This window comes from Lithobates pipiens, unplaced genomic scaffold, assembly GCF_037356315.1.
Source record: "Lithobates pipiens isolate NorthernLeopardFrog02 unplaced genomic scaffold, aLitPip1_a1.2 Scaffold_8, whole genome shotgun sequence".
Classification (NCBI taxonomy): Eukaryota; Metazoa; Chordata; class Amphibia; order Anura; family Ranidae; genus Lithobates; species Lithobates pipiens.
Window position 1 is genome coordinate 680,043,391 of NW_027507903.1, and position 19,757 is coordinate 680,063,147.

At 40.1% G+C, this 19,757-nt stretch overlaps 1 protein-coding gene across 1 annotated transcript; it reads right to left on the bottom strand.

The window, feature by feature from the left end:
- Window positions 1-3,137: 3,137 nt before the first annotated feature.
- LOC143962077 (E3 ubiquitin-protein ligase TRIM11-like) lies at window positions 3,138-18,787 on the bottom strand. Its single transcript, XM_077471410.1, has 2 exons — window positions 17,816-18,787; window positions 3,138-7,790 (listed from the first exon to the last, which is right to left on the bottom strand). The coding sequence occupies exons 1-2, from the start codon at window positions 18,514-18,516 to the stop codon at window positions 6,923-6,925; spliced, it is 1,569 nt and encodes a 522-aa protein (XP_077327536.1). The 5' UTR covers window positions 18,517-18,787; the 3' UTR covers window positions 3,138-6,922.
- Window positions 18,788-19,757: the final 970 nt, after the last annotated feature.

Below are 19,757 nucleotides of genomic sequence, written 5' to 3' on the forward strand. Positions count from 1 at the left end.
TGACTCCTACAATCAGCCAGTCCATACAGCTTTAGGTCAAATGGTGCACCTGTGTTTGTTAAATATTGTTAATTGTCATTAAGATTTTTTCCATACTTTTAATGTTTTGTGTTTTGTATTTATTATTTTTTTATATATCCTTTTTAGCTTTCCCATATTGTCCTTCCAGAAGAAAGTCGATCTGTTTCCTTCTTGGAGGAGAAGAAATCTGCAATGGAGATTGTCAAAGCAGCCACAACGGAAAACATCTCCAAGTCACAGGATAAACAACAAAAGGTGTATGAAAGGAAAGATCAGAAAAAAAATCGAACCTTTTTTTTATACCATAGGGCAAGAAGTACTTCTCTTCAACATGCGGAAGAAAGGACGGAAAGGCGGAACGATTGAGCCCGATTTCTATGGGCCTTATGTCATCCAGGCAATATCTGGGAAGATGGCTACATTGCCAAATAAAGAAGGAGCAACTCAGAACAACAAATACAACGTGGACCACCTAAAGCCATGCCGGAGGACCAAAACGGAAGACGACCCAGTCACCTTCCAGGAACGTGATGAGAATCAATCAATGGAGATGCCTCAAGGAAACAGCAGCAATACTTCTACCAGTCAACAGAAGCCTTCAGTTATTCATTATGATGTAGAATACACCAACAAAAGATTGTCACTATTGAGGTACAAGAAAACTCGATGTCTGAGTAGGATGGATATATATATTTATTGTACTTTTTTATACATATATTTATTTTTCCTGCGTTTAGTCAGTCTGTTTTACCTCCTATGTACTATATTAAGTTTAATGTTTATTATACATGTAATTCAATACATAAATCTTGCATTTTAAGCCCTCGCTAGATACTACATGGAATATCGTGCAAACCATAGAGGAGAGAGGAATCAGTTAATGGATTATTGATAGTTTGACCCCGTTGGTCATATGTTTGGCTGTGCCCTGTCGGTCTGGCCTTTTCAATCTTATGGCCGTTATTAAGTTGCCACTGTTTGGCATTACGTTTTATCCAGTTCTTGTTTCATTAACCTTATAGGTTTGATATTCTACCAAACAAACCTTTTTTTTTCTCTCTCCAGTTCAAATGTTATGGAGTAAGGAAGATGAGGAGTCATTGGAAGTGGTTGGAGGGCCTTACAAGCTCCATGTCTCTTCCTTCATAACACTGCGTGGGACAAAGTGGTTGGTAGATGAGGTAAGAGACTACACAAAATGTATCCAAATCAATCCTGTAAGATTGTGTTATTGTTATTAAAATGTCATATTTTCTTACAATGCAGGTAAGTGATGTGTACCTACATCACCTAATTACACACCAGCAGGTAAGTGTGAATTCTATGGGAACTATGTGTATGCTTCTGTTACATGTTTGCTGATTTTGTTGTTTTGCCTGATAATTTGTCATTTCATTCTAAACAGGAATCTGTTGGCCACATTTGTGCCGTGGTTTCCACTGGATTGTTTGATGGTCAAGTCCATAAACTTGGAAAGGTGAGTTACTTGTCACAATTACAGCTTTACAGCTATGAGCATAAAACACATAAAATTCATTACTAACGCGCTTTAAACCCTTTTGTGTAGATTATATTTCCAGAAGATGTTTGGGGGTGTCCAGCAAACGTTGGAGATCTCTGGATTCTAGTGCTATTTATTATTTCACACAGTTTACCTTTTATTTACTTATCTTATTTGTCTCTTATATTTTATGTCATTATATTATGTATATAGGGTTGTCACCTGATCTTTACCCACTTCAGCCCCCCCATAAGTTAAAATCATTTTTTTTTCTGGAAAATTACATCGAACCTCCAAACATATATATATATATATATATATATATATATATATATATATATATATACACACACACACACACACACACACACTATATATATATATATATATATATATATATATATATATACACACACACACACACATATATATATATATATATATACACATACATATATACATACATACATACATACATACATACATACATATATATATATATAGCAAAAAAAAATTCAGACACCCTAGAGAACAAAAATGTTGGTCATTGCAATACTTTATGTCACATCGTATTTGCGCAGCGGTCTAATGCCGCGTTCACATGATCGGAAATTCGGCCAGCAAAAGACCTATGAGAGCTTTTCATCGGAAAATGCGACCGCGTGTATGCTCCATCGGACTTTTGCTGGCGGAATTTCAGCCAGCAGAAGATTGAGAGCATTTTCCCAATTTTTCAGACGGAAAATCGGAAATTCTTGTTCGTCTGTATGCAATTCCAAAGCTCAAAATTCCTACACATGCTCGGAAACAATTCAAGGCATGCTCGGAAGCATTGAACTTCATTTTCTCGGCTTGTCATAGTGTTGTACATCACCGTGTTCTTGACTGTCGGGATTTGCTGTGACCATATGTAGGCAACACAAGCTTGAGCGCAATTCCAAATCATGTGTACGCGGCATTACAAGCACAATATTTTAGCAAAAAATCCCCCTTCAGTCCATCATGAATGCTGCTGCCAGGCTCATCCACCTTACCAACCGCTCAGTGTCTGCCACCCCTCTCTGCCAATCCCTCACTGGATTCCACTCATCTAGTAAATCAAATTCAAAATACTAACAATAACTTACAAAACCATCCACAACTTGGCTTCAGCTACATCACTAAGCTAGTCTCAAAATATCAACCAAACCGCTCTCTTCATTCCTCCCAAGACCTCCCGCTCTCTAATTCCCTCATCACCTCACCCCATAGTGACCTCTGGGACTTCTCCTGAGCCTCTTCCATCCTCTGGAACTCGCTACTCCAATCTGTCCGACTATCTCCTACTCTGTCCACTTTCAGACGATCCCTGAAAACTCATCTCTTCAGAGAGGCCTACCCTGCCCCCACCTAACAACTGTACATTTATTTTCTCCATCAGCCCATCCCCCACAGTTATTACCTTTTGTATGTCTTGACTCTCCCTTCTAGATTGTAAGCTCTAAAGGTGCAGGGCTCTCTGATTCCTCCTCTATTACACTGTAATTGTAATGTCTGCCTTCATAATGTCTGTCTTCATGTTGTAAAGCCCTGTATAAAATATAGGCTCTATATAAACCCATAATAATAATAATAATGATTTCATAAAGAATCTTTATTTCACAATAACATTTCATTTCCTAATCCTTCCCCATCACCAGGACACATCTAGTGATTATAATACACCATCACATAATACAATATATTAGGATCCATTATAAAAGAGATCCCATAGAATTCTATTGGTGATCCATTCTATGGGGACACATTATATTGGGGACACATTCCAGTTCTAGTAATCATACATTATTATAGTGATATCATTATATTAGTGATAAATCCCATTATTTCTTTCATTAGTAAATCTCGGGATCATTTCTTCATATATTTCCTTTGAGATTTTTCCATCGATTTTCATCTCTTTTTATTTGTAGATCTATTATTCATTTCTATTTCCTCACACAATAAAATAATCAATAGAATAAACTCATTGTAAATGTATTAATAATAAGGACTTATGCTGTCTACACATTATATTCCTATAGATATATAGATAGATAGAGATAGATTTGTTCTTAAAGGGCCAGTACGCCTCTATCTGTACTTTCCACATTGGGTCCCTCGGTAGCCATTTCTCTACTATGACATCACAGCTCGGACACAGACAATAAGTCATATTACACTCTGTGCTCTCTCTCAGCTCCAGCACTCTATACAATTCTTCACCGTCCCGTCTCACTATACACAGTGCTCATGTATTGGGAACGCCCGCCCCCTTCTGTAGGTGACCCAAGAGCCGTACACACATACTTATACTTTCCTTTATTGTTCCTTCATCAAAGTCCTCACTAAGTCCCCAGTTTCCCGGGTATTGAGGGATCATGTGACCTTCTCCCAGCATGCAGTGTTCAGGCCTGAGCGGCCAATCACAGGACTTACATACTGTCACATGATGGAGGGGTGACATCATCAATCCTGTGTAAGCTCCGACATAACCCAACATTTATCTTACATGGGTGAGGACTCAGAGCTCTGACATGGATTGATGGGAGGCTATAAAAGGGGGTAGAAGTGGGCCGGGGGCTGTGACTGCCCTAAGTGAGCAAATGACAAAGAGACTTATTAATGTAACTTGGAACCCTAAAGTAGCGTGACACATAAAGGGTCCCTAAGTAATAAGGGTAACGACTTTCTTCTTTTCAGAAAACTGACAGCATGAGGGCAAAAAAAGCTGTTGACCGTCTCCTGTTTCCTTCCATGATTAGCTGTAAATTGGCTGACATCTGATCACATGGTAAAGGGCTCGCTGTGATTGGCCCTTTACCTGATCTGTAATCAGTCGAATCCCAAGGGGGGATGGGCAGTGTGAGAACGGGAGGATGTACATGGACGCCCTCCCGGCATTTTAAGACAGAGCTGTAGCCGTCTTTCGGCTGTAGTGTGGGCACCAAGTGGTTTAACCACTTACAGACCGGACCATTTTGCTGGTCAAAGACCAGACCACTTTTTGCGATTCGGCACTGCGTCGCTTTAACTGACAATTGCGCAGTCGTGCCTCGTGGCTCCCAAATGAAATTGGCGTTCTTTTTTTCCCACAAATAGAACTTTCTTTTGGTGGTATTTGATCACCTCTGCAGTTTTTACTTTTTGCGCTATAAACAAAAAAAGAGCAACAATTTTGAAAAAAATGCAATATTTTTTACTTTTTGTTATAATAAATATCCCCAAAAAATATATAAAAAAACATTTTTTCCCTCAGTTTAGGCCGATACGTATTCTTCTACATATTTTTGGTAAAAAATAAAAATAAAAAAATCGCAATAAGCGATTATTGATTGCTTTGCGCAATAGTTATAGCGTTTACAAAATAGGGATAGTTTTATGCCATTTTTATTGATAATTTCTTATTTTTTTTCACTAGTAATGGCAGCGATTAACGATTTTTATTGTAACTGCGACATTGTGGCGGACACATCGGACATTTTTGACACATTTTTGGGACCATTGTCATTTATACAGCAATCACTGCTATATAAATGCAGTGATTCCGGTGTAAATGACACTGGCAGTGAAGGGGTTAACCAGTGGGTGGCAGTGTAGGGGTTAAGTGTTCCTAGGGGTGTGTTACTAACTGTGGGGGGGTTGGGGTTTAATTTAGTGAACACTGATCTCTGCTCCAATCACATGGAGCAGAGATCAGCGTCACTAGTTGCTAGGCAGAATGGAGAAATGCTGTTTACATTCGGCCGCTCCGTGAGACGATCGCGGGTATGCCCGCGGAGATTGAGTCCACGGGTCCCGCGACCGGACTCACGGGGGTCCCGGAGGCGCGCTCCCGATGGCAGGGTGGCAAATTTAAAGGGATGTACATGTACGCCCATTTGCCTGCCCGTGCCATTCTGCCGACGTACATCGGCGTGCGCTGGTCGGCAAGTGGTTAATCTGCCCAGCAACAAATCCCCTCCCCCCAAAAAATGTATAAAAACACAAAATGAAATTATCACGGTATAAAAACCTGTGGAAATCACAGCAAAAAGCACATCAGAAAGGCTGAAAAGCCCCCTGCATAGGTGTGAATGGAGCCTTAGGCTGGGATGAGACTTGTGGGTCGCGGGAACCAGTGCGATTCCTGTGCGGGTTCCCTCATCACACCTCAATCACCGGACGGTCACACTGACATCTGAGAACCGCTGCGGGGGGGGTGGGGGGGTCAATGGAAAGTTAATGACACCCCCAGATCACTTCGCAGATCGCAGTGCAAACGCTGAAATGGTGCAGGAATCGGATTGTATAGATGTGACACCCAATGTGATCCGATTCCAGTGAGGACCAAAAAAAGGGTCCGGCACCATTCTGGTGTGAATGTGATTTCAGTCACACAGTTTGTACGGCTGAATTCACATCACACAGACATGACATGTGATCTGCACAGCAATGTGATCCCAGCCTTAGAGAGATTTCCTCTCACTTCCTGTCCTGGTGACACCAATACAAGGAGGGAGAGAAATCTGTACAGGGACAGAGACATATAAACATCTGACAGGGGCTCTAATCCTTCTCCTTCCTTATTATACTAAACATATCATTCTTATTTCAGTCTGTGTTCCTGTTGGAGAGTTCCCCTCATTTCCTGTCTAGATAAATGTTGTCACCGGGACAGGAAGTGAGGGTAAATCTCTGCAATGGAGCCCCGGATAGAAGAAAAAAACCTGACAGGGGATCTAATCCTGACCCACTCTGCCTAAAAACAGTCTGGGCTCTATGATCACATTTTTTTCTTCCAGTAATAAATCTCTAGATGACGTCTTCATAGATTTCCTCTCAGATTGTTCCATTTATTTCCATCTCTTTGTAGTATAGATTGTATGGATGAGGAGGGGGAGGGGCAGAGAGGAGAGGTGACCCCATCCTATCCCATCACAGTGAACCCACCCCCCTCTATGTCTGATCATGGCTGCCCCTGCCCCATACAGAGGGACCCCATGTGGGGGAGGGGCAGAGAGGGGAGGGGCAGGAGGGGGAGGAGATGGCTGATGTCAAATACTGTGACAAAACACAGAAAGTATTATGTCAGATTGTCATGGGAGAGATAGATAGATAGATAGATAGATAGATAGATAGATAGATAGATAGATAGATAGATAGATAGATAGATAGATAGATAGATAGATAGAGATTTCTCACTGACCAATAGGAACATGTTATTGTTTACTCCAATAATTGGACAGATATTCTACCCAATCACAGCGATCAGTAAGAAATCTCACATTTATTTATAGTAGAAAACCCTGCAGGAAGCCCCGCCCACTGCTATATACTATTGGATGAATATAAAATGAATTCCCCTCCTTCTTCTGACATCACCAGACTGTGGGCGGAGCTTCACATCTCCCGCCTCCCCCCACATATCTTTATACAACCTTCCCATACACCTATCCCAGCATGGAGGGGCTCAGTGAAGGTGGTGGTGAAGGTGTGGAGATGTCGGATCGGGTCACACAGATCATAAAAGGAGATCCGCCCGGCCTCATAATCCAGATATATCCTGACTCTGTTACTGGGGGGATTGGGGGGTAAGAAGGTCCATTTACTGTCATGTATCACACAATACTGATAAATACAACTGTGCAATCCCCAGGACTTCTTATTCCTTCCAATCCCTGTCCCCTCCCCTCTCCTCCCTATACTGGGGTAACACATCCCGACTCTCCAGTCTTCTGACCCCCCGACATCCACTTCCCAGTAATGTCTCCCTGAGGAGAAACTCCGACTGCTCAACACCTGAGGACAATGCTGGAATCTCTCTGGTGTTTCTGGGTGATTCTGGTTTCTATCTGACTTGGATACAGTTTTCCTGTCATCTGATATCTGTAGATAATTATTAGCTGTGTTTCCATCCAGTAATATGTCTGCAGCTCCCTGTATATAGAATACATTTATCTCTGTTATTATATCAGATACACCTGTGTGTAAGACCCCCGCCACATCCAGACCCCCTCCATCATGGAGGAGCTCCTCATGTCTCTCTCTGTCCTCATTATCTCCATCCTCAGTATCACACAAGTCACCTGTGTCTGATTCCTGTAAGACAGTCAGTGGATCCGTCACGTTACACAGCTCCTCAATGTGACGCAACTTCCTGGACAGCTCCTCCTTCTTTATTTCCAGATCCCGGATGGAGATGGAGATCCGCTCTGCCCTCCCGGAGATGTCCCTCAGGACTCTCTTCTCCAGGTCTTCCAGACGTCTCCTGAGATTAGACATGTGCAATTTGTTTAGTTCCAAATTAGTTTAACGAATTTTGACAAATCTGTCAATTTCGAAATTTTCAAATTTTTCCATTTCTGAAATTACAAATTCTGAATTTTAGGGGAAAGGAGGTAGATTGAAAAAATTGTGAAGGTAGGGGAGATGTGATAAAGAGCTCCCTATACCAATTCCAAATTCAATCATACCAAAAGCATGTTGGACTATACCGGTACTTGATTCAATAGATAAAACTCAGAAAATATATAATAAAAAAGTACAAATTTTAATACAAGGAAAGAATTTTTTCACAAGCAAAAAACAATATATTGATACAGCGAAACAGATTATATTTAAAAAGCTAGTGTATCCCAGATTTCTTGTGTACAGTTACTCATAATCGAGATCCGTTCTAGGAGTACATTTTGGAGATTCCTCGACTAGTTTCGCGGAATTTATCCGCTTCATCTGGAGGTAGTCTGAGAATTAAAATATACATTAGAAAATTCATATACTTATACAGTCATATAGATATATATCGCAAAATAAACAAGATCAAAAGAAATATACAATTAAATTTACAAAAAAGAAGGGATTGTAGGGGAATTTGTTACGAAGAACAAAGGGGGGAAAAAAAAAAACAAAAAAAATAAATAAATAAAAATAAAAAAGAAAGAAGGGGGAAGCAGGCGTCCGAGTCCCCTCAAATTTTCTCACCCCGGCGGGCATGGGGGATATAATGCACGTGATGGAACATGGTAAAATCAGAAAAAAAAAAAAACCCCATATAATGAAAAAATTGTATTATATAACCATAAATTAAGAAAGTAAAATTAATCAAGACTATATAGCTGTACCTGACAAGGAAAATGTCTCAATCCAGAAATTGGCAGTGTGTGGATCACCATCTTGAGGATCCATGTTATCTGTAATTGCAGGATATAGAGACTAATATATTCCCCAACTGTACAAAGTTGGTCAGTGAGGATGAATGCTCCTCAGTTTCAGCAGTTCAAAAGCAGGCAAATATTCCTGCAATAAGTATAAAAATTAAGTATAATATAAATGGACACATCAAGGAGCCATAATATGAATAGGTAGTGAGGTGAACCATAATAGATCCAATAAGTAATCACATACCTGGTTTGCAGATGTCATGAGTGAAACGGAGGAGCAGCAAAATTCCAATCCACCATATAGAGTGCAGATCCATAACTAGCGGTCAATCCAGACTGCTGTTATATGGGATCCCCAACAGGATGTGATGTCAGACAATCAACACACTGTCAACACCTCCACACTGAACAGGTGGACTCCAGGAAGGCGTCACACAGGAAGTGTGCTAGGGAAGGGTGGAAGACAACAGATGTACTGATGTCTAGCCCTTAGAACCTGCAAGCCAAAAGGGGAAAGAAACAAAGGTGACTGCCCCTCCTGGCCAGGAGGTGTACATGTCCGCCAGGGGGAGAAAGAGGAAGGAAACGAACGGCTAAAACAGAAAAAATGGGGAAAAAAAAATTAATAAAAAATAAATAAAAAAAAATAAAAATAGGAAAAATATATCAAAAAAGTCTACGTAACAAAGACTCCAATAATACACTTATAATGAAACAAAGAATATAATAAACAACATAATAACCAAATAGTATAATTCATATACATATATATATATATATATATATATATATATATATAATGGATGAAAAAAAGAAAAAAAAAATTCTTTTACATTATTACAACTTAGGGGTTGTCAACGATATCAACAAGGGGGGGGGGGGGGGGGGGAGGAGGGGAAGGGGCGATCCAGAAGGAGAACAAAAAAAACAAAAACAAAAGGAAATTCTTAGATTTATTGTAAAAACGAAGTTTTTGAAATAGCGCTAGGGTTATGAGGGAAATTGGGTTGTGGTACATCAGAAAATTGGGAAGGTGATGACAGTGGGGAAGGAAATTCCTCCACACTGCCCTCATCATATAGGAGCATGCGGTCGCGAAGTGCCCTAAATTCAGCTATAGTGAAATGTTTGGTGCTTTCAGTGAGTTGTCGTTCCAAATTAGAATTAGTGTGATCTTTACTAAACATGAATTTGAATGTGAGATTACGTGCAAATAGGTGTAGGTCTGTTAATAGTCTCAGTGATTTGAAGGCGGTCTAAAGGGCGAAAGCCCAGGCCCAGATGAAGTACTGATAGTTCATCTTTAGAGAATGAATAAGGAGTAAGGTTTGCGATATTGTGGTTGGTGTTGAATTGGGAGTGTATAGTGGGGTTTGTGAGGGTTTTTTTCATATATAAATCCAGGTTGACTTGGTGTTTCCTCAAATCTAAAAAAAAAAAAAAAAAAAAAAAAAAAAAAAATATTTTTTTGATCCTCATTAATTTTGGTCTATTTATTTGTTATAAGGGAGGAATTAAGTGATTTAGGGATAGTGCTGTGTGAAGTAAGTTGACTAGTGGGAACCTCCACTGTATGTGGTGTGTCACTACAGGTTTGTATAGTAGGTGTACGAGCATGGGATATGTTTTTATGTCGTCTTGAATCTTATATTCATTCAAACAAATAGTTTGTATATTGGTCATAAAGCTCGTCCATTCCATCCTTTAAAATTCCACGGTGAAAAGTAAGGAAAAAAAAAAAGAAAAAAAAAAAAAAAAGGAGGAAAAAAGGGGAAGGGGGGAAAAAGAAAAAACAAACAAACTAGTGTTTTTCCTCCTGGATCGTCCCAGATATCATAAACATGTAGTAACATTCATAGTAAAAAACACTTTTCACCATGGAATTTTAAAGGATGGAATGGACGAGCTTTATGACCAATACAGTGGTGTGAAAAAGTGTTTGCCCCCTTCCTCATTTCCTGTTCCTTTGCATGTTTGTCACACTTAAGTGTTTCGGAACATCAAACCAATTTAAACAATAGTCAAGGACAACACAAGTAAACACAAAATGCAATTTGTAAATGAAGGTGTTTATTATTAAAGGTGAAAAAAAATCCAAACCATCATGGCCCTGTGTGAAAAAGTGATTGCCCCCCTTGTTAAAACATACTATAACTGTGGTTGTCCACACCTGAGTTCAATTTCTCTAGCCACACCCAGGCCTGATTATTGCCACACCTGTTCACAATCAAGGCATCACTTAAATAGGAGCTGCTTGACACAGTAAGGTCCACCAGAAGATCCTTAAAAGCTACACATCATGCCGAGACCCAAAGAAATTCAGGAACAATTGAGAAAGAAAGTAATTGAGATCTATCAGTCTGGAAAGGGTTATAAAGCCATTTCCAAAGCTTTGGGAATCCAGCGAACCACAGTGAGAGCCATTATCCACAAATGGCGAAGACATGGAACAGTGGTGAACCTTCCCAGGAGTGGCCGGCCGCCCAAAATTACCCCAAGAGCGCAGCGACGACTCATCCAAGAGGTCACAAAAGACCCCACAACAACGTCCAAGGAACTGCAGGCCTCACTTGCCTCAGTTAAGGTCAGCGTTCATGCCTCCACCATCAGGAAAAGACTGGGCAAAAATGGCCTGCATGGCAGAGCTCCAAGGAGAAAACCACTGCTGAGCAAAAAGAACATCAAAGCTCGTCTCAATTTCTCCACAACACATCTTGATGATCCCCAAGACTTTTGGGACAACATTCTGTGGACCGATGAGACAAAAGTGGAACTCTTTGGAAGGTGTGTGTCCAAGTATATCTGGCGTAGAAGGAACACTGCATTTCAGAAAAAGAACATTATACCAACAGTAAGATATGGTGGTGGTAGTGTGATGGTCTGGGGCTGTTTTGCTGCTTCAGGACCTGGAAGACTTGCCGTGATAAAAGGAACTATGAATTCTGCTGTCTACCAAGAGATCCTGAAGGAGAATGTCCGACCATCTGTTCGTGTACTCAAGCTGAAACGAACTTAGGTTCTGCAGCAGGACAATGATCCTAAACACACCAGTAAGTCCACCACCGAATGGCTGAAGAAAAACAAAATGAAGACTTTGGAGTGGCCTAGCCAAAGTCCTGACCTGAATCCTATTGAGATGTTGTGGTATGACCTTAAAAAGGCCGTTCATGCTCGAAAACCCTCTAATGTAACTGAATTAGGACAATTCTGCAAAGATGAGTGGGCCAAAATTCCTCCAGGACGCTGTAAAAGCCTCATTGCACGTTATCGCAAACGCTTGGTTGCAGTTGTTGCTGCTAAGGGTGGCCCAACCAGTTATTAGGTTTAGGGGGCAATCACTTTTTCACACAGGGCCATGATGGTTTGGATTTTTTTTCACCTTTAATAATAAACACCTTCATTTACAAATTGCATTTTGTGTTTACTTGTGTTGTCCTTGACTATTGTTTAAATTGGTTTGATGTTCCGAAACACTTAAGTGTGACAAACATGCAAAGGAACAGGAAATGAGGAAGGGGGCAAACACTTTTTCACACCACTGTATACAAACTATTTGTTTGAATGAATATAAGATTCAAGACGACATAAAAACATATCCCATGCTCGTACACCTACTATACAAACCTGTAGTGACACACCACATACAGTGGAGGTTCCCACTAGTCAACTTACTTCACACAGCACTATCCCTAAATCACTTAATTCCTCCCTTATAACAAATAAATAGACCAAAATTAATGAGGATCAAAAAAATATTTTTTCCTTTTTTTTTTTTTTTTTTTTTTTTAGATTTGAGGAAACACCAAGTCAACCTGGATTTATATATGAAAAAAACCCTCACAAACCCCACTATACACTCCCAATTCAACACCAACCACAATATCGCAAACCTTACTCCTTATTCATTCTCTAAAGATGAACTATCAGTACTTCATCTGGGCCTGGGCTTTCGCCCTTTAGACCGCCTTCAAATCACTGAGACTATTAACAGACCTACACCTATTTGCACGTAATCTCACATTCAAATTCATGTTTAGTAAAGATCACACTAATTCTAATTTGGAACGACAACTCACTGAAAGCACCAAACATTTCACTATAGCTGAATTTAGGGCACTTCGCGACCGCATGCTCCTATATGATGAGGGCAGTGTGGAGGAATTTCCTTCCCCACTGTCGTCACCTTCCCAATTTTCTGATGTACCACAACCCAATTTCCCTCATAACCCTAGCGCTATTTCAAAAACTTCGTTTTTACAATAAATCTAAGAATTTCCTTTTTTTTGTTTTTTTTTGTTCTCCTCCTGGATCGCCCCTTCCCCTCCTCCCCCCCCCCCCCCCTTGTTGATATCGTTGACAACCCCTAATTTGTAATAATGTAAAATAATTTTTTTTTTCTTTTTCTCATCCATTATATATATATATATATATATATATATATATATATATGTATATGAATTATACTATTTGGTTATTATGTTATTTATTATATTCTTTGTTTCATTATAAGTGTATTATTGGAGTCTTTGTTACGTAGACTTTTTTGATATATTTTTCCTATTTTTATTTTTTTTATTTTTTTTTTATTTTTTTTTTATTAATTTTTTTTTCCCCATTTTTTCTGTTTTAGCCGTTCGTTTCCTTCCTCTTTCTCCCCCTGGCGGACATGTACACCTCCTGGCCAGGAGGGGCAGTCACCTTTGTTTCTTTCCCCTTTTGGCTTGCAGGTTCTAAGGGCTAGACATCAGTACATCTGTTGTCTTCCACCCTTCCCTAGCACACTTCCTGTGTGACGCCTTCCTGGAGTCCACCTGTTCAGTGTGGAGGTGTTGACAGTGTGTTGATTGTCTGACATCACATCCTGTTGGGGATCCCATATAACAGCAGTCTGGATTGACCGCTAGTTATGGATCTGCACTCTATATGGTGGATTGGAATTTTGCTGCTCCTCCGTTTCACTCATGACATCTGCAAACCAGGTATGTGATTACTTATTGGATCTATTATGGTTCACCTCACTACCTATTCATATTATGGCTCCTTGATGTGTCCATTTATATTATACTTAATTTTTATACTTATTGCAGGAATATTTGCCTGCTTTTGAACTGCTGAAACTGAGGAGCATTCATCCTCACTGACCAACTTTGTACAGTTGGGGAATATATTAGTCTCTATATCCTGCAATTACAGATAACATGGATCCTCAAGATGGTGATCCACACACTGCCAATTTCTGGATTGAGACATTTTCCTTGTCAGGTACAGCTATATAGTCTTGATTAATTTTACTTTCTTAATTTATGGTTATATAATACAATTTTTTCATTATATGGGTTTTTTTTTTCTTTCTGATTTTACCATGTTCCATCACGTGCATTATATCCCCCATGCCCGCCGGGGTGAGAAAATTTGAGGGGACTCGGACGCCTGCTTCCCCCTTCTTTCTTTTTTTCTTTTTTTCTTTTTTTCTTTTTTTTTATTTATTTATTTATTTATTTATTTTTTCCCCCTTTGTTCTTCGTAACAAATTCCCCTACAATCCCTTCTTTTTTGTAAATTTAATTTTATATTTCTTTTGATCTTGTTTATTTTGCGATATATATCTATATGACTGTATAAGTATATGAATTTTCTAATGTATATTTTAATTCTCAGTAGGCTTGTGCAATTCGTTTCGTAACGAATCGAAATTCAGCCGAATTTTGCATCTTTCGGACATTCGGATGCATCCGAATGTCTGAATAAAAAAAATAACAAATTACAACGAATACGAAAGAAATATAACGAATGAATTCGAATGAATTCGACATGATTCGAAATTATTTCAACTGCATTCGAAATTATTTCAACCACATTCGAAAATATTTTGTGACCCGAATTTAGGGCCATGTATCTCGGGGTCACTTGGTGCTAGACACTTAAAATTTGGATATGTTGTAGTGCCAGTATTATTGCGTTTGCATATCAAATTTGGGGTTTCTAGCTATAAGTGACCCCGAGATATGTGGCCCCAAAATCGGGTCGCAAAATGTTATTAGTTATTAGAGCAGAGAATGACATTTTGCGACCCGATTTTGGGGCCACATATCTCGGGGTCACTTATAGCTAGAAACCCCAAATTTGGTATGCAAACACAATAGTACTAGCACTACAACATATCCAAATTTGGAGTTTCTAGCACCAAGTGACCCCGAGATACATGGCCCTAAATCGGGTCACAAAATATTTTCGAATGTGGTTGAAATAATGTTGAATCATGTTGAAATAATTTCGAATGCAGTAGAAATATTTTCGAATTTGGTTGAAATATTTTCGAATGGGGCCGATTTTTCGAATTCGGTAGAAAACTAAACGAAATCCGAAAACGAATTTAAGGAAGTTAACGAATATAACTAAACGAAATTAATGAATTAACGAATTAAAACGAAACGAAACGAAACAAATTTTTTCCCTTTGCACATGTCTAATTCTCAGACTACCTCCAGATGAAGCGGATAAATTCCGCGAAACTAGTCGAGGAATCTCCAAAATGTACTCCTAGAACGGAACTCGATTATGAGTAACTGTACACAAGAAATCTGGGATACACTAGCTTTTTAAATATAATATGTTTCGCTGTATCAATATATTGTTTTTTGCTTGTGAAAAAATTCTTTCCTTGTATTAAAATTTGTACTTTTTTATTATATATTTTCTGAGTTTTATGTATTGAATCAAGTACCGGTATAGTCCAACATGCTTTTGGTATGATTGAATTTGGAATTGGTATAGGGAGCTCTTTATCACATCTCCCCTACCTTCACAATTTTCAATCTACCTCCTTTCCCCTTGAATTATTACTGGATGATGGTACTTTCTATATGAATAGTTATTATATGGGAGGCTATACTTCATTATTTTTTGGCTAAATTCTGAATTTTCTAATTTCCGACTTTCTTATTTTGAATTTCTGAATTTCCAAGTTCCAATTTCCAAATTTAAAATTTCAGAATTTCGAATATCTGAGTTTCAAATTTTGAATTTCCAAATTTAAAATGTCAGAATTTAGAATTTTCTGAGTTTCGAATTTCTGGGATTCTAATTTAGAATTTCCGAGTTTCGAATATTTAAATGTAGGGATGCACCGAAATTTCGGCCGCCGAAACATATCGGCCGAAAATGCCCTTTTCGGCAATTTGCCGAAAGGAAAAAACAGCCGATAATTGAGCCGAAAATGGGGCGGGGCCTGGGCGGAACTCCGCCCCCGCCCCGCCCCTGGTGCCTCCCATGATGGGGGTGAATAGCGCAGGACTGATGCAGCCAGCGATGCCCCTCTGCAGTGAAGAGAGCCGTCTGGTTGAATAGAGCGCTCTATTCAACCAGACGGCTCTCTTCACTGCAGAGGGGCATCGCTGTCTGCATCACAGGGGGCAACACACACTGGCTGCATCACAGGGGGCCACACACACTGGCTGCATCACAGAGGGCCACACACACTGGCTGCATCACAGGGGGCCACACACACTGGCTGCATCACAGGGGGCCACACACACTGGCTGCATCACAGGGGGCCACACACACTGGCTGCATCACAGGGGGCCACACACACTGGCTGCATCACAGGGGGCCACACACACTGGCTGCATCACAGGGGGCCACACACACTGGCTGCATCACAGGGGGCCACACACACTGGCTGCATCACAGGGGGCCACACACACTGGCTGCATCACAGGGGGCAACACACACTGGCTGCATAACAGGGGGCCACACACACTGGCTGCATCACAGGGGGCCACACACACTGGCTGCACTTATCTCTTATCAGGTCGCCAGTCTCTGACCACCTCCTGTACCGTGTCGCCAGGCTCTGACCACCTCCTGTACCGTGTCGCCAGGCTCTGAACACCTCCTGTACCGTGTCGCCAGGCTCTGACCACCTCCTGTACCGTGTCGCCAGGCTCTGACCACCTCCTGTACCGTGTCGCCAGGCTCTGACCACCTCCTGTACCATGTCCCCAGCCTCTGACCACCTCCTGTACCATGTCCCCAGCCTCTGACCACCTCCTGTACCATGTCCCCAGCCTCTGACCACCTCCTGTACCATGTCCCCAGCCTCTGACCACCTCCTGTACCATGTCCCCAGCCTCTGACCACCTCCTGTACCATGTCCCCAGTCTCTGACCATCTCCTGTATAAAAATATTTTTTGAAAACAGTCATTTTCGGTATCGGTGCTGTTTCGGTATCTGTTTCGGTTTTCGGCCTAGTGTATTTTTCATTTTCGGTATCGGTTTCGGCACCAAAAAACCCATTCGGTGCATCCCTATTTAAATGTCAAATTTCCAAAATTCTGAAATTCAAAATTTAAGAAATTCGATATTTCCAAAATTCTCATTTGAAAATTCGAAATTTTGGAAATTCAAAATTTCAGAGATTTGAAATTTTGGAAATTCGGAAATTCTAAAAATTTGAAATTAGGAAATTCAAAAATTTGAAATTTCATAAATTTGAAAATTCAAAAATTTGGAAATCTGAAATTCCCAAAGTAAGAATGAAAATTTGAAAATTCAAAAGAATGAAAATCTGAAAATCTGAAATAATAAATATTAAATTAGAGATAGTGGAATTTTCTTTCAAATTTAACTGAACGTAACGAGTATGAATTCATCTAAATTTACAAATTATCTGAAATAACGAATCTAAACAAAAGTAGCAATCTAATAATAATAAATAGCAATAATAATAACAAAACCTTTTTATTATTAATTATGAATTTGTTCCATTCCATTTGTTTAGATGCGGCATTCGTTATTTCAAATAATTCCTAACTTCAGATACATTTGTATTTGTTACATTCACTAACAGCCAAATTTGAAAGGAAATTCCAATACCTAGAATTTAATAGTTATTATTTCAAATTTTACAGATTTTGTTGCTTTTTTTTTCATATTTGAAAATTTTTGGATTTTCAAAATTTTGAATTCCAAAACTTCAGAAATGGAAAATTCTGAAATTGTAAAAATTCTGAAATTCAGGAATTAAAAATTCGGATTTTCAATTTCGGAATTTTCTAATTTCCGAATTTCAAATAAAAGCAAAAAAAGAATGAAAAGAAAACAAATGAATTTTTTGTCAGTGCACATGTCTACCTGAGATCTCTAAACAGGGCAGTGACTCTCTCGGTGTCACCAGCGGCTTCTTCTTCTACTTTCCTCCGGTGTTCCTGCAGACTCTGGACTCTTTCCTCCGTCTCCTCTCTCTTTGTCAGAAGTTTCTGCAGAACATTCCTCAGTGTCTCCTTCTTCTTCTCAGAAGCCTCATCCAGTGTCTCCATCTTATGTCCTGTGTGTTCTCCAATCATACAACAAGACATACAGATACAGGTCTCATCCTCAGTACAGTAATACTCCAGGATCTTCTTATGGACGGAGCATTTCCTGCTCTCCATGGACAAGGTGGGGTCACATAAGACGTGTTCTGGGGACTTTTTGTGGACTCTCAGGTGTTTATCACATAGAGAAACTTCACAGAGCAGACAGGATCTAACAGCAGGTACAGGAGAGTCCACACAGTGAGTACAGAAGACCCCGGACTCCTCTTGATCTTGATGAGGAGACAGGAAAGTCTCTGCTATGTTACGTAGTTTCATGTTCTTCTGCAGTGCAGGCCGATCCGGAAACTTCTCTCTGCATTCAGGACAGGAATATCCTCCAGACCCCTCCTGTGTATCCAGCACACCATCAATACAGACCCGGCAGAAGTTGTGACCACATCTCAGGGTTACAGGATCGGTATAAATGTTCAGACAGACGGAACATTCCAACTCAGCTCTCAGATCACCAGACGCCATCGCTGACAGCAGAAGAGAAACGAGACTGAAAGTCTCTGACACCGGAGAGGAATGTGGATGGGGGAGGGGTGACGTCCTCCTACACAGGGTGAGGCTGGATGAATATTATAGGACACGGAGATCAGAGTACAGAAGGGAGGAGATTCGTTTTGCAGTAGTAATGAGAATTATACCTCCCAACATTAGAAGAGAGAAAGAGGGAAAGACGGATGTGGAGAAGACATGCGGAGCACTAAGTGCAATGACATGAAAAGTGGAGATGAGTACATCATGATGAAAAGGAAATTGGTTATATAACCATCTGAAGATTTACCCCCCTTCATGGCCAGGCCATTTTTTGTGATACGACACTGTGTTACTTTAACTGACAATTGGGTCGTCATGAAACACGGTACATACATTCAATATATAGCAATTTTCCCACAAAGCTTCTTCTGGTGGTATTTGATCCCCACTGCATTTTTAGCGCTATAAAATAAAAAAATATATATATTTTTTAATTTTTTTTTTAATATATTTTTTTAGCTTTTGTTATAAAACATATCCAATAAAAACATTTAAAAAATCAAATTTCTTCATCAATTTAGTCTAATATGTATTCTGCTACATGTTTTTGGTAAAAAAATCCCAATAAGTGTGTATTATTGATTGGTTTGCAGAAACACCAAAGCATCTACAAACTATGGGATAGATGAGGGGTAGGCGACCCCAGGCATGGGTGCCGGTGTCCTGTTGAATAATGTCTCTCATAGAGAAATGCATCCTATGCACTGCGCATGCGCAGTACACCACATCACTTTAGCTGATATCCTGATCAGCTGGTGTGACGTATCGACTGGGCATGCTCAGTTCGTCAGCTGCGAGGAGAGAGAATCTAAATGTAAGATTCTTCCTGACTCTCTGCGCATGCGCACAACGTCGTAGGGTCCGAAAACGCTTGTTATTAGACGGATTGTGGGGTGATCTTGTAGCTTTCATTTCTGGATGTGGACAGAGCTTGTTTCTGGATGTGGAAGGTGGTTGCTTTTGGCTGTATTTGGTCTTTTCTTAGACGGTGGGAGTTGCACATTGTCGTGAATACAGTATATTTATACAACACTGTAAAGGAGCACTCCTATGGGGGGGCATCTGATTTATGGAGGGGCTCCGCTGGGGGAGATCTGATTTATGGAGGGGCTCCGCTGAGGAGACATCTGATATAAGGAGGAACTCCGCTGGGGGAAATCTGATTTATGCAGGGG

What these genes read in the sequence shown, in the direction of transcription:
- LOC143962077 (XM_077471410.1), bottom strand. Translation starts at nt 18,516, where the DNA reads ATGGCGTCTGGTGATCTGAGAGCTGAGTTGGAATGTTCCGTCTGTCTG. An exon ending in GCCCTGTTTAGAGATCTCAG is followed by an intron (nt 7,791 to 17,815) that starts GTAGACATGTGC and finishes GTCTAATCTCAG; the next exon opens with GAGACGTCTGGAAGACCTGG.